The 15,516-nt window shown below is 54.4% G+C and overlaps 1 protein-coding gene across 2 annotated transcripts; it reads left to right on the top strand.

Moving 5' to 3' along the window:
- The first annotated feature begins 7,453 nt into the window (after nucleotides 1-7,453).
- LOC128841337 (interleukin-8-like) lies at nucleotides 7,454-15,400 on the top strand. 2 transcript variants are annotated; one of them, XM_054036317.1, is made up of 5 exons: nucleotides 7,454-7,549; nucleotides 7,640-7,772; nucleotides 8,503-8,592; nucleotides 8,863-8,951; nucleotides 14,718-15,400. In XM_054036317.1, the coding sequence occupies exons 1-4, from the start codon at nucleotides 7,480-7,482 to the stop codon at nucleotides 8,912-8,914; spliced, it is 345 nt and encodes a 114-aa protein (XP_053892292.1). In that variant the 5' UTR covers nucleotides 7,454-7,479; the 3' UTR covers nucleotides 8,915-8,951; nucleotides 14,718-15,400. The 2 variants fall into 2 exon arrangements, with proteins under 2 accessions (XP_053892292.1, XP_053892291.1); XM_054036316.1 differs by lacking the exon at nucleotides 8,863-8,951.
- Nucleotides 15,401-15,516: the final 116 nt, after the last annotated feature.

The raw sequence follows: 15,516 nt of genomic DNA, 5'->3' as shown, positions 1-15,516 counted from the left end.
CCTCACTATTTACCCCTTTTTCCAGATCATTTATGAATATGTTAAATAGGACTGGGCCCAGTACAGATCCCTGGGGAACTCTGTTATTTACCTCTCTCCATTCTGAAAACTGATCATTTATTCCTACCCTTTGTTTCCTATCTTTTAATCAGTTACCAATCCATGAGAGAACCTTCCCTCTTATCCCATGACTGCTTATTTTGCTTAAGAGCCTTTGGTGAGGGACCTTGTCAAAGGCTTTCTGAAAATCTAAATACAGTATATCCATTGGATCTCCTTTGTCCACATGCTTGTTGACCCCCTCAAAGAATTCTAGTAGATTGGTGAGGCATGATTTCCCTTTACAAAAACCACATTGACTATTTCCCAACAAATTATGTTCATCTATGTGTCTGACAATTTTGTTCTTTATGATAGTTTCAACCGATTTGCCCGGTACTGAAGTGAGGCTTACCGGCCTGTAGTTGCCAGGGTCACATCTGGGGCCCTTTTTAAAAATTGGCGTCACATTAGCTATCCTCCAGTCATTTGGTACAGAAGCAGATTTAAATGATAGGTTACAGATGACAGTTAGTAGTTCTGCAATTTCACATTTGAGTTCCTTCAGAACTCTTGGGTGAATACCATCAGGTCCTGGAGACTTATTTCTGTTTAGTTTATCAATTTGTTCCAAAACCTCTGTGACGGGTTGGATCACAGAACCCCCCTTGGGAGCTGCCACCCGATGTGCCAAGACTACTTCTACCCCTGCCTTCCCTGCCAGCTCGGGATCCCAGCACCCTGTCTTGCTGAGCCAGACACTCCCATCTGCTCCAACAAAGACCCAGGGTCTGAATTACTTGCCCCAAAGCTGCAGGTTTACCTGAAAGCAGCTAACAGAAGTGTTCCTGTCTTTAACACTCAGATGCCCAACTCCCAATGGGGTCTAAACCCAAATAAATCCATTTTACCCTGCATAAGCTTTATGAATTGTTCACCTTCTATATCACTGATAGAGAGATATGCATGCTGTTTGCTCCCCCAGGTATTAATACATATTCTGGGTTAATTAATAAGTAAAAAGTGATTTTATTAAATACAGAAAGCAGGATTTAAGTGGTTCCAAGTAGTAACAGATAGAACAAAGTAAGGGTATGTCTACACTACGGGATTACTCCGAATTTACAGAATTCGATTTTTGGCAACCAATTGTATAAAGTCGAGTGCATTCGGCCACACTAAGCACATTAATTTGGTGGTGTGCGTCCATGTACCGAGGCTAGCTCAACTTCCAGAGCGTTGCACTGTGGGTAGCTATCCCATAGCTACCTCATAGTTCCCGCAGTCTCCCCCGCTCATTGGAATTCTGGGTTGAGATCCCAATGCTTGATGGGGCAAAAAACACTGTCACTGGTGGTTCTGGGTATAGCCTCATCCCTCCCGCCATGAAAGAAATGGCAGACAACCATTTTGCGCCTTTTTTCCTGGGTGAACTGTGCAGATGCCATACCCTGGCAAGCATGGAGCCTGCTCAGCTCAAGACAGCAGTCATGAACATTGTAAACACCTAGCGCATTATCGTGCAGTTTATGCTGAACCAGGACCTGAAAAACCAGGTGAGGAGGAGGTGGCTACAGCAGCGCAGCAACGAGACTGATGAGGACATGGACACAGAATTCTCTCAAACCATGGTCCCCAGCACTTTGGAGATCATGCTGTTAATGGGGCAGGTTATAGCCTTGGAACGCTGATTCTGGTCCCGGGAAACAAGCACAGACTGGTGGGACCGCATAGTGTTGCAGGTCTGGGATGATTCCCAGTGGCCGCGTAACTTTCGCATGCGTAAGGGCACTTTCATGGAACTTTGTGACTTGCTTTCCCCTGCCCTGAAGCGCCAGAATACCACGATGAGAGCAACCCTCACAGTTGAGAAGTGAGAAGTGAGAAGCAACGCCAGACAGCTACCGGTCAGTCGGGAATCAATTTGGAGTGGGTAAATCTACTGTGGGGGCTGCTGTGATGCAAGTAGCTAAAGCAATCACTGAGCTGCTGCTACGAAAGGTAGTGACTCTGGGAAATGTGCAGGTCATAGTGGATGGCTTTGCTGCAATGGGATTCCCTGTGGTGGGGCGATAGATGGAACCCATATCCCTATCTTGGCTTCAGAGCACCAGGGCAGCCAGTACGGGAATTTAATTAAGGGGACAGAGGTTCCTACTGGGCTGTTTGCCTGTGGCTGAAAAGAAATCTTTCCTTGCAGTTAGCTAAGCGGTGGGGGGCATTGGCGCTGAGCTTTTCGCGTTTGGCTAGCAGGGATCTTCCCTGATACCAGCAATGTTGGGGGGGAGGAGTAAAGCGATCATCCCAGAGAATTGGATGGGGGGGGGTGTTAGTTTGGTTTCTGCTGCTGCACCTTAACAGGAAAACCGCAGCACTCAACTGGCTTTGCTTGGTAAGTGGGAAAGAAGGGCGCTGGTTTTATGAAGGTTGCAGAAACCGGAAGACAATGGCTTACCATGGCTGCATGCAAGCCGAATTCTGTTGCCTGTGATCTCTAACACCAAAGCCGCAGGCACTCAATATAAGATGCAAAATGCGACTTTGTACTGAAATCACATGTGCTATGTAATGTGAATAGTGTTGTTCACCATGAAAGAGTATAAGCATTGTTCTGTAAAGTGTATCTTTTTAAATACTTCTCTCCCTTTTTTCCCTCCCTCCCTCAGCTGCAAATTTTTCAAGCCTCCCTCCTCCGTCCACGGTCAGGGGTCGGGTAGTGGTGGCGGCTCCCCCTAGAATTGCATGCAGCTCAGCGTAGAAGCAGCATCTCTGCGGCTCTGCACCGGACCTTCCATTTGCTTCTTTGGTTTTTTGGTAGGCTTGTCTGAACTCCTTAACTTTCACGCGGCACTGATCTGAGTCCCTATTGTGGCCTCTCTCCATCATGCCCTTGGAGATTTTTTCAAATGTTTTGGCATTTCGTCTTTTGGAACGTAGTTCTGCTAGCACGGAATCCTCTCCCCATATAGTGATTAGATCCAGTATCTCCCGTACAGTCCATGCTGGTGCTCTTTTTCGATTCTCAGCCTGCATGGTTACCTGTGCTGAGGAGCTCTGCGTGGTCTCCTGTGCTCTCCACGCTGGGCAAACAGGAAATGAAATTCAAAAGTTCGCGGGGCTTTTCCTGTCTACCTGGCCAGTGCATCCGAGTTCAGATTGCTTTCCAGGGTGGTCACAATGGTGCACTGTGGGATAGCTCCCGGAGGCCAATACCGTCGAATTTCGTCCACACTAACCCTAATTCGAACCGGCAATGTCAATTTCAGCGCTACTCCCCTTGTAGGAGAGGAGTACAGAAATCGATTTTAAGAGCCCTTTATGTCAAAGTAAATGGCTTCATTGTGTGGATGGGTGCAGGGTTAATTTGATTTAATGCTGCTAAATTCGACCTAAACTCATAGTGTAGATCAGGCCTAAGTCACCAAGCAAAATAAACTAAAACGCACAACTCTATGTCTACAGATAATCTCACCCTCAGAGATGCTTCAGTAAGTCTTTTCCTCAGACTGGACACCTTCCAGGCCTGGACACAATTCTTTCCCCTGGTACAGCTCTTGTTCCAGCTCAGGTGGTAGCTAGGGGATTCTTCATGATAGCTCCTCTCCCTTTGTTCTGTTCCACCCCTTTATATATCTTTTGCATAAGGCGGGAATCCTTTGTCCCTCTCTGGGTTCCCATCCCCTCCTTCCCAATGGAAAGACACCAGGTTAAAGATGGATTCCAGTTCAGGTGACATGATCACATGTCACTGCAAACTTCATTGCTCACTTGCCAGCAGACACGTATACAGGAAGATTTACAGGTAAACACAGCCATCTGCAGACAATTGTCCTGGTTAATGGGAGGCATTAAGATTCCAAACCACCGTTAATGGCCCACACTTTGCATAATCACAATAGGCCCTCAGAGTTATATTTCATATTTCTAGTTTCAGATACAAGAGTGGTACATTTATACAAATAGGATGACCACACTCAGTAGATTATAAGCTTTGTAATGATACCTTACAAGAGACCTTCTGCATGAAGCATATTCCAATTACATTATATTCACTCATTAGCATATTTTTATAAAACCATATAGACTGCACGTCACAACCTCCTCTAATGACACCTCAGTTTGGGATCATTCCTCAGATCTGTCACCCAAAAAGAATGGCTCACGTTTGGGAATCTCCCTCATCCTCAACAGTGAAGACCGATGCAAAGAATTTATTTAGTTTCTCCACAATGGCCTTATCGTCTTTGAGTGCTCCTTTAGCATCTCAATCCTCCAGTGGCCCCACTGGTTGTTTAGCAGGCTTTCTGCTTCTGATGTATTTAAAAAATTTTTTTGCTATTACTTTTGGAGTCTTTGACTAGCTGGTCTTTCTAATTATATTTTTACACTTCATTTGCCAGAGTTTATGCTCTTTTCTATTTTCTTCATTAGGATTTATCTTCCACTTTTTGAAGGATGCCTTTTTGCCTCTCACTGCTTCTTTTACTTTGTTGTTTAACCACGGTGACTCTTTTTTGGTTCTCTTACTATGTTTTTTAAATTGAGGTATACATTTAAGCTGAGCCTGTATTATGGTGTCTTTAAAACGTTTCCACGCAGCTTGCAGGGGTTTTACTTTTGGTACTGTACCTTTTAATTTCTGTTTCACTAACCTCCTCATTTTTGTGTAGTTCCCCTTTCTGAAATTAAATGCTACAGTGTGGCATTTTCCCCACCATCGGGATGTTAAATTTAATTATATTATGGTCACTATTACCAAGTGGTCCAGCTATATTCACCTCTTGAACCTGATCCTGTGCTCCACTTAGGACTAAATTAAGCCGTACACCGGCCAGGCTGACAGCACCAAGGAACAATTCAATTACCGGCTCAACGGGTACAGAATATGCTTTTGGTAGATTGAAGGGGCACTGGCATTGTTTACTGAACAGAGAAATATCCCAATGGTTAGAGCTGCCTGCTATGCCCTGCATAGTGTCTGTGAAGCAAAGGGGGGAAGTTTCTGCTGGGGTGGAGTGGCTGTCTGCTGAATCTGAACAGCCAGATACAGGGCTATTAGAAGAGCTCAGCACAGAGCTATATGGCTCAGGGAGACTTTGGAAGACCATTTTAACAGCGAGCCACAGTAGGGTGTGTTGCTGTAGTGTGCTCTACCTGGCTGTTGGGATTCCCTCTGAGACCTTTTCCATTCGGCTTATTCAGAACTCCTTGTCCAGTACTAGGAGAACACGTCCTTCAGTTCTCTGGGATCCAAAACACTCAGGTTCCTTTATTTGGCACCCCTAATGCCAGGGCCTGCATGGAAGCGCCCAGCTGGCTCCTGTTCCTGGAGAGAGGTGTTACCACTGTGTGGTCAGATGATTTCTCAGCCTCGCAGTGCCACGAGCCACGACTGCATGGTCAGGCACTCTCCGTTCACTCATGGGGATCAGGGGAAGTTTCCCAAAGGGAAGACAACAGTTTCATTTTTGCAACCCCTGACCATCTGCACCTCATGGGCATTGAGGAGGGCAGTGCTATGCTGTGTCCAGTTGCTGCCCTTTCCCTGGCCCGGGGGCCTCATGCCATAGAGGAGAAGGGGGACTACGCCAGCGGCGTTCGTGCCATGTCATACAGAAAGATCTGAGGCACAGCAGTGGATCCTGTCCCCCAGGAAAGCCCCATAGGGAGAGTGGAGCTGGCATCAGCCAGGCAGTGAGCCAGGAGTCGGACTCTTTGTTGGAGGGGCCCCTGGTCTGCCGGAGAGCCTTGGTGGAGCAAAGCCCCTGGGAATGAATCACCAGCACTAGGCATGCCACAACACATCCCAGTGTGGGAGGGCATGGAGAATGAGAGCGTCTGACAGCCCACAGCCCCTGCTCCTCCCCAGAGACATCCCTCACCTCAGCCTGCCAGCACCCTGCCCCACACTCCCAGCCACGCTGACAGGCTAGGCATCCCAACCCACCCACCATAACACTCACCCCTGGCTGGGGAAGGCTGGCCTCCCTGGGCAGAGCTGCGTGGCTGTCCTAGTGGGGAGTGTGTCCCTGGGGTGGGAGCAGAGGGCATGTACTGTTAAATGTGTTCTCGTTTCATAGATTCACAGACTCCAAGGCCAGAAGGGACCACTGTGATCATCTAGTCTAGCCCTCCATATAACAGCCCTGTCACAGGGTCCACCCACTGCTTGCAGTGCCTCCTGCTGGTCACTCCAGCTATTTGCTCTTTGCAGGTGCTGCAACCTGCTCTCACGGTCTTTTCACTTGTCCTGTGATGCCCTGTGGCCCCTCTGGAGCTGCAGCGTCCTCTTTGTGGCTTGGCCCTTCGGCCAGGTTGGCATCGCTATGGCCCTCCCCTTCCAGGGTACCAAAGTCTTCCAAGCTAAACTGTGCCAGGCAGCCTGCTCGTCACTGCCTGGCCTGTGCCACTTCCCCAGTGGCTGGCAGGGGAACCTGGGCCCTCCCGCTACTCCAGGTTCCAGTCCAGTGCCCTCTCATCTGCAGTCAAGGTCTGCCCTGCCCCATGTCTTGCTGCTTTTCCTCTAAGCCTTTCCTACCAGTCTGGCTCTCCCTACCTCCCTGGGTTTGCCAGTCCAACCTCCCTCCTCCCAGGGAGTACCTGTGGGCTCCCTCGCACTTTAGCCCCAATCACATCTCCATATTTCCATGCAGCCTCCTTCAGCTCTACAGCCCCCCTGTTCCTGCCCAGTTGAGCCGCATTTAATCAATCCCTCCCCCTCCCCTGGGCAGCACAAGAGGTGTGATTAGGCTGCTGAGAGGCAGGTGCCCAAGGAGTTGACTACTGCAGGGAGCACCTTGGGGAGCATCTCAGGGCAGCCAGGCTCTGCAGCAGGGGCCAGCTCCAGGGGGCAGTGGCAGCCGGCGCCAAGCGTGTCAGACGCAGCTTTGAGCTGTGCTGCCTGCCCTGCCTGGGGTGTGCCTGGCAATGCAGAGGCAGCCTGGCTCTGGGAGCAGGGCAGGGAGGGCTGCCGGGCAGCCAGCCAGCGCCTGGTTCCCACAGCGTGAAGAGCCAGGAGTGGGCCAGGTGGCTCCCTCCAGCTTCCGGTCCGCCGGCTCCTGGTAGGAGGTGATGGTTTTTAAACTGTGTGGTGCACCCCCTAGGGTGCCACAAAATCGGTGGGGAGGGACATGACTCCATGTGCCCCTCCACATTCCACCTCTAAGGGGAGCAAATATTCTTGCTCTCCCTGGGCTCTAAACTGCTCGGTTAGGGCTCTGTTCAAACAGCAAATCAAAGGACACGGGGGGGAGCTCCCCAGTCATTCTGGCTTTGCAGCTGTCTCACCCTCATTTCCATGGAAAGCAGAACGCTGCCAGGAAGCAGCTGATACTAACCCCCTGTTGCTGGGTTGGGCATGGGAATGCCCCCTGACTGCGGCTGCCTTTATAGAGCCCGGCTCCTGGTGTGCTGCTGCTTGTGCCACTCCCCGGAGCTAGCATGTCCCCCGTGCCCAAGGCGGCCTTCGTAGGCATGCTCCTCTTCTGCCTGTGCCCCGGGCACCGAACAGGTAAGCAGCAAAGGGTGTGCAGAGTCCCTGCGGGCAGGATTGCAGAGGGCATTCACCCAAGGACTCTTAGCTGTGTCTTTTCCCATGCAGCCCTGCGGGCCCAGGCAGTCCACGTGCCCACGAGGTGCATGTGCTTGAAGTTCCAAGAGAAGGTTAATCCCAGATTCATAATGGATTTCCAGATCATTGAGAAGGGAGCCCACTGCCACCGCCATGAGATCATGTGAGTAGCGTCTGGCTGCTGTGCCAGCCAGAGTCCTCGCTTACCCCCCTCCCCACCCCCGGTGGGCTGTGATTCAGGCTTTCTTGGTTGAGAGAACCTGCCGTAGCCATGGCCATCCTCTGGCCAGGTGTCTCTGTTACCAGCAGAAGCCTTCCAGCTGCATTACCCTTCTCTGGGGCCTCTCCTCCCCCGCCCAGGGCAAAAGCATCTGGCCGTCCTCCTTCCCTGCCTATGTCTCCCCACACCCAGCTACCACAGGGCTCAGCCTCTCTGCTTTCCCAGGGAAGGAAGACCGTGAGCAGGGAAGTTTCACCTGGGCCGGTGTGACTCACATCTCCCTGTGGAGGTGGGTTGGGAGGGGGGGGGCCTTCCTCTGCCCCACTCCCAGTCACTTATCTGATTGTAGACAGGAAGGTGAACAGCCTTTCCTTTGTGCTACAGGCCGGGGGGAAACCTCTCCTTCTCTCCACTAGCCAAGCTATTTACATTGCCACTGTCCTGGCTTCCTTGGTTCACACCTTGTTTGGCTGTTGCAGGAACAGGCACTGAACTTTGTCTTAAAATGTGTTCTCATTTGCCTGGTGTAAATGTGGTGTGACTCTCCAGATCAGAATCAGGCCCATGATACTCGTCTGCCTGACAGCAAGACCCCAGCTCCAGTCCAGGCCCCAGGGGCACCACCAGGGCACTGGCCACTGCAGGGGACCAAACACACCTGCTTGTCTTCCAGATTAACCGTGAAGCAATGGAAAGGCCCGAGAGAAACGTGCCTCGACTCATCCAAGAGGCAAGGGAAGAATCTGCTGCACTGCTGGAAGAGGTCAGTGCTCGGAGAAATGGGCCCTGGCCCCTGTTGGCAACTGCCAGCACCTGCTCCCCAGGCTGGCCCTTCGCTGTGTACAATGGCAGCACTGGGCCAGATTGCGATGCTGGCTGCACAGCTGCCTGGGCTGCAGGGAGGGCAGTGGGGTCACTGCAAGCTGCTGCCAGTGTACAGAGATCAGAGCTTGGCCTGTTTGGTTTGTCCCTCTGGGTCCCAGTGGCTGAGAGGCCCTTGGTCCTGCTCTGAAGGAGCCTCCTTCTCTTACAGACACCGGAAGGACCCCAGGAAGCAGCACCACTGTATGAAAAGGGGGCAGTGACACAGGACCAGGGCAAAGCAGTGAGCACGATGCACAGGCAAGGCCACGCTCTGGGATCCAGGGGCAGGCCTCCTGGGGCTCCCCCTGCATGGGGCCTAGCTGCGGCCACGCGAGATGAAGCAGGGAGAATTCCCCGCCCAGCTCGTGGCCCACAGCAGGACTTTGATCCACAGCCTGTCAGCCCAGGCTGCTCTCGCAGTGAGGTGACAAGTGAGTGCGGCCTGGCCAGGCCAGGGTGGGGCTGGGCCAAGATGTGGGACTGCACACCTTGGGTTTGCCATACTCTTCCTCCCCAGTCAAGGCTTATGAGCAGGGTATCCATTATGCAGAGGTATGAGCCAGAACCTAGAGTTGCCAACTTTTTAATTGCACAAAACTGAACACCCTTGCCCGGCCCCTTTCCCTTCCCTGCCCCTTCTTTGAGGCCTCGCCCTCACTCACTCCAGCACCCGTCCCTCCATCGCTCACTTTTCCCCACCCTCACTCACTTTCACTGCAGGAGCAGGCTCAGGGCTGGGGCAGGGGGTTGGGGTGTGCGAGAGGATGCAGACTCCCGCTGGGGGTGTGGGCTCTGCGGTGGGGCCAGGGATGAGGGGTTTGGGGTGCAGGAAGGAACTCTGGGCTGGGACCGTGGGGTTTGGAGTGTGGGAAGGGGCTCAGGGCTTGGGCAGAGGGTTGGGGTGTGGGAGGGCGTGCGGGGGTGAGGTCTCTGGGAGGGAGTTTGGGTGCAGGAGTGGGTTCCGACCTGGGCCAGGAGGTTGGGTGGGGGTGCAGGGTCTGGGAGGGAGTTAGGGTGCGGAAGGAGGTTCCAACCTGGGGCAGGGGATTTGGTGTGTGGGCTCTGGCTGGGTGGCACTTATCTCAGGCTCCCTGCCTGCCCTGGCTTGGGGCGGTTCCCGGAAGCAGCTGGCATGCTTGGCCCCTATGCAGAGGCACGGCCAGGTGGCTCTGCGTGGTGCACGCTGCCTGTGCCTGCAGGCACCACCCCTGCAGCTCCCATTGGCCATGGTTCCCGGCAGGGCCGGTGCAAGGAAACTTCCACCTTGCGCCCCGCCCCCGGAGCTAACCCCGCCCACTGCCCCCCCGTGGCAGCTAACCACTCCCACCCGCTCCTCCCACCTGAGGAGCCCCCCCACATGGCAGCAACCCCACTCGCCACGGCAGCTAACCCCCCCACCCGGGGAGTCCCCCCTTGCAGGAGCTACCCCCCCCTTGCAAGTCCCTCCTCCACGGCAGATAACCCGGCCCGAGGAGCCCCCCCTCATGGAAGGTAACCCCGCGCCCCCCCTCCACAGCAGCTAACACTGCCCCCCTCCACAGCAGCTAACCCCGTCCCCCTCCACGGCAGCTAACACCGCCCGGGGAGCCCCCCCGTGGAAGCTAACCCCGTCCCCCTCCACGGCAGCTAACTCCACCCAAGGAGCCCCCCAGCGGAAGCTAACCCCACCCCCCTCCACAGCAGCTAACCCCGCCTGGGGAGCCCGCCCCAGCTCTCCTCCGCTGAGCATGCCGGCGCTGCTCTAATTCTCCTCCCCTCCCAGGCTTGCGGCGCCGATTGGAGGAGAATTAGAGCGGGGGCTGTGTGCTCAGCAGAGGAGGCAGGGTGGAGGTGATCTGGGGCGGGGAGCGGTTCCCCTGTGCGCCCCCCCCCCGTTACTACAGGCAGCCCTCCCCGCGCCCCCCCGCCCCAGCTCTCCTCCACTCTATCTCCTCGCCTGAGTGGGCTTTTAGGCGCCCTCAACCACTAGGCGCCCTAGGCAGCCGCCTAGTTTGCCTAAGTGGTTGCACGGGCCCTGGTTCCCGGGGCCAATGGGAGCTGCGGAGCCGACGCTTGGGGCGGGGGCACCACGTGGAGCTTCCCTGATCGCCCACGCACCTAGGGACCGCAGGGACATGCTGGCCACTTCCGGAGAGCTGCGTGGAGCCAGGGCGGGTAGGGAGCCTGCCGTAGCCTTGCTGTGCTGCCAACCAGACTTTTAACGGCTTGGTCAGCAGTGCTGACCGGAGCGGCCTGGGTCCCATTTCGACCGGGCGTTCCGCACCATGCTCCCAATGGCTAACGGGAAGAGTGGAAAGCTCCACCCTCGCAGTGGCTGGGAGAAAGCAAAGGCCACGGCCACCCTCTTTCCCAGAGATTGAAAGCTGAGAAAGTTTAGGGCTCTTTCCCTTGGGCAGGAACAATCCCAGACAGCCCTTATCTCTGCAGGCATGTTGTATAAGTTAAACTGTAAACCTGCTTCCCCCTTTCAGACTAGCTTTTCCGCCCCCGGCCCCTCCAATGGGACATCTGCAGGATCAGTTACAGTTACACGTGACGTAGCACAGGTCGCTGCCACCCCATGAACCTGTGCCCAGCCCATGCTGCTCAGCCCAGCCCCACTGCAGTTGTGACACCTCGGGAAGATAGGTGCATTATTTCTTGTTTGTGCTGTTGGCACCATATTGGCCCCAGGATATGACAGAGACGAGGCGGAGGAGGTGATCTCTTTTATTGGACCAGTTTCTGTGGGTGAGAGAGACAAGCTTTTTGAGTCACACTCAGCTCTTCTCCAGGTGTGGAGAGTGGTGTCCTACAACAAGGGTACGTCTATACTTACCTCCGGGTCCGGCGGTAAGCAATCGATCTTCTGGGATCGCTTTATTGCGTCTTGTCTAGACGTCCCAGAAGTGCTCGCTGTCGACGCCAGTACTTCTGCTCGGCGAGAGGAGTACGTGGAGTCGACGGGGGAGCCTGCCTGCCGCGTGTGGACCCGCAGTAAGTTCGAACTAAGATAGTTCAACTTCAGCTACGTGAATAACACAGCTGAAGTTGCGTATCTTTGTTCGAAGTGGGGATTTAATGTGGACCAGCCCCAAGTGTGAAGCCATTATGAGCCACAGTCTGTCCCACCTTCAGGGCCGGCTCCAGGCACCAGCATTCCAAGCAGGTGCTTGGGGCGGCAATCTGCAAGGGGCGGCAGTCTGTGTGTTTTTTGCCGCCCTGAGCAGCGCGCTGAATTGCTGCTGTGGACGGCGGGGGCAGTCTGTGTGCCGTTAGGGCGGCACACACATTTCCGCAGCGGTGGCAATTTGGCAGCAGCTTCTATGTTCAGCTGCCAGCAGCGGCAATTCGGCGGCTTCTGTCTTCCGGCTGAAGACAGAAGCTGCCGCCGAATTGCCGCCGTGGCGGAAATGCACGTGCCGCCCTAACGGCACACAGACTGCCCCCGCCGACCGCGGCGGCAATTCAGCACGCTGCTTGGGGCGGCAAAAACAGTAGAGCCAGCCCTGCCCACCTTGGTTTCCTTCCCCAGGCCTGAGGATACAGCTCTGACGCTTGACAGCTTGTCCCTTCCCCCACCACCAGAGACTGGTCCAATAAACCTTCTCTCTCGGTCAGTACTTATTCTGTCTACCAGCTGGCTCCTCGACTCCACAGGAGGGTTGCAAAGGAACCAGGCAGGAAGGATAAAACAATAGCTCAGGGCCATACATCCCTCTCAAATGGAGCAGCTCTGCAGAGAGGGTGGTTATGGTGGGTGGTTTGAAACCTTTGCCAAGGACTACATCGATGAAGCTGCTTGATTCTCAGTGGGAAACATCCCTGCCAACAGGGGACCTGCAGCCTCGAGCCGGCACCAGGGCTGCGTGGCCAGCGCTGAGGAGAGAGAGCTGTTAATGGTGCCACTGGCAGACAGAGGGGGCACTGGTTGGCTCGGCTGGGAGTTGATAGACACAGAGTCCAGGGGCCGCAAGGCTGACCCAGAGACTTATGGACGGAGAGCCAGGCGCTGCAGGGGTAACTTGGTGCCCAGAGAGAACAGGGCTGGAGGGGAATGCCCAGTACAGGGAAGGCACTAGACAAATGGGTCTCTGTTGTTTTTAAACCTACCTTGCTAAGCTCTGATCACCTTTTGGGCAAATAAATCACACCGGGTTTTGGATTCTGTCATGACTGCAAACTTCCTGAGCACAGGCCCCTGGGAGAGCAGGCAGGCAGGGTCCAGGCCTGGCTGGAGCTGCTTGGAGTTGCAGGTGGTGCCCTGGGAGTTGGCACCCGGAGAGCCAGTGGGCGAGTAGCTGGGTGGCAGGAACCCGCCCCAAAGAGAAGTAGAGCTATGGCTGGGTGAGAGCGTTCGGGGACTGCAGTCCCCCTGCTTGGCGCTCACCGCCGAGTCTCACAGCGGAGAACTTAGCAGACACCAGTTCCATCGCTGGCCACAGCCAGGGATGGGGATGAATTGGATTGAAATTTCCCCTATTTGCAGGACCTACTCTGCAAACCCACAATGCAAGAGACACTGCGCCACCTTGTGGCCTTGCTGTGCCACTGCACAGCACGCGGGATCCAAACCCCCTTGCTTGGGAAACTCCTGATTAATGCTGTGATATTAATCACTCAGTGGTGCAAGCTCCTCTGGAACTTGGTGGGCAGGGCTGGGAGGGACCAGGGAAGGGCAGCGAGGATGATCAGGGCCTGGAAAAAACCCTGGTGGAGAGAGATTGAAAGGCTGGGCTTGTTACCCTAGAGAGGAGACCAAGGAGAGGGGTGTGATAAAAGTATATCAAATAATCAGTGGGACCCAGAAGGAAGGTCAGGGTGTCTGTTCTCCCTGTCTCTTCACACCACAACAAGGGGACATTTAACAGCTCTGAAAGGTGGGAAATTCTAAACTAATGGTTCTTCACACAGTGGGTAGTTAGCCTGTGGGACTCACTGCCACAGGATTTTGTTGCCGCCAAAAACCGCACGAGTCAAAGCCAGATTGGGCATTTATATGGAGACCAAGCTTAGCCAGAATGAGTGTGACGGGGCACCCTCTGCTCCCGTCTTCTTGGCTTCACACGCAAGCTGCTCAGGGACCTTCCTTCTGTAGCTCCCAGTGTCTGGTTTGTTTCCAGTGCTTTGCCTCCCGACCTTTTCCGTACTTCTGTAGCCAGGCCGTTTCTGGAGCCAGTAGGTGTAACTACCCCTTCTCCCAAGGCCTGGGGGTGGGAAGCTGTCTCTCCACACTGCTGGCTCCCTTTATCTGGCCCAGCTAGCCTTTCCCTTTGGGCGTCCTTCCTGTGCTCTGGGCTGGTGTGGGGTTGGGGCCAGAGGGAAGCCCTGGGCTGGCCTCGCTTGGCATAGCGCTGGAGGCAGGGAAGATGGCTCTCTCGGCAGAACAAGGAGCTCCCGGCATCACTCACTTCCCCTGGCCCCGAATCACCCGGCTGCCAGGGAAGAGAAATCAGCCGCTGGCAGTGCGAGGGGAGCGACTGAGTGCCACCATGGCCAGCCACGGGGAGAGGGCGAGCAGCCATGGAGCCCATCCCCCCAGCTAAGTCTGTGCTCCACTGTTCCAAACCCCCTCAGCATCCCTGCAGGAGCCAGCAAAGGGCTCAGCCGGGCACAGCCATGCCCTGGTGGGGAGAGACTCAGATCCAGGGCCCCCAGTCTGGGGGGCCAGGCCCCTCTGCCCTCCTTCGTGCCAGTCCCAAGCCAGCCTCCCACACCCACCGCCTGGTGTCAGCGCCTGCCCGAGGGGCAGGGCAGTGGGGATCCGCCCCTCAGGAAATGTAGCTGACATGCTGTGATGAACACCCCAGCCTGGCGGGTTCGCTGAAGGACTCCCAGATACTCCAGTGTCACTGCACTGAGCTGGTTGGGAGGGAAACCAAGGCAAAGTTTATTCACAAAGAGCAGAGATGTGAATGATACCAAGCCGGGACAGATGCGCCGGGGCTGGTCACCACCAAACCAAACCCCACCCGCTTTTTGGTGACGAAAACGTCATTGAAGCCAGTTACTCTTTGCTGAACCTGTTTTCTTACTCACATCAAGGTACCGGCATCTCCAGCCCTGCAGACAAGGGAACCCGACTTTCACAGGCTCGCTGGGTGCTGCATCCTGTGGTCCCTCGGTGCCGGATGCTTTTTGCTTCTGCTTGTATTTCCCAAACCTCGCTGTTCTGTCCCAGAGGCAAGCTGACCCACGGCTCTTCCATCCCCTCATGTTCATATGGATACGGGCTTCCATTGCTTTGACTCCATACTGCTCCGGTTCCCTGGAGACAGGTCGACAGCCGCCTTTCACCCTGCCTGGGGGAAGCCTGCACTTCCCCATGTTTGGGCGCCAACTTTAAAGCAGCCCACCAGCAAGCGACTGTAATTCTGCACATGGTGTTAACACATTTCACAAGGACATTCATCCCCGGTGCATCACCAGCTTTCACAAAAGCCCTGCCTCACTCCTCTCCTACTACACCCCTACCAGATACAATTGGCTGATTCCATTGGTGATTCTTTGGGGTTCCGGCCCTCTGTTCTCCCCTGGGATGGCTGTGTGACATTGCACTCCATATGTTTTATGGAAATATGCTTATGAGTGTGAATATGATGTAAGTGGAGTATGCTTTCTGCAAAAGGTCTCTTGTAAGGTATCATAACAAAGATTATAAACTACTGAATATATTCCTCCTATTTGTATGCATGTATCATTCTTGTATCTGAAGCTAGAAATATGAAGTATAACTCTGAGGTCCTATTGTAATTATGCAAAGTGTGGGCCATTAATGGTGGTTTAGAATCTTGATGACTCCCCTTGACTAGGGCAATTAGTTGTAAATGGTTTATTTACCTGC

This window comes from Malaclemys terrapin, chromosome 7 (assembly GCF_027887155.1).
Source record: "Malaclemys terrapin pileata isolate rMalTer1 chromosome 7, rMalTer1.hap1, whole genome shotgun sequence".
In the NCBI taxonomy this organism is placed as follows: Eukaryota; Metazoa; Chordata; order Testudines; family Emydidae; genus Malaclemys; species Malaclemys terrapin.
The sequence above is the reverse complement of the archived record's forward strand: the minus strand, read 5'-3'. Positions and strand labels throughout refer to the sequence as shown.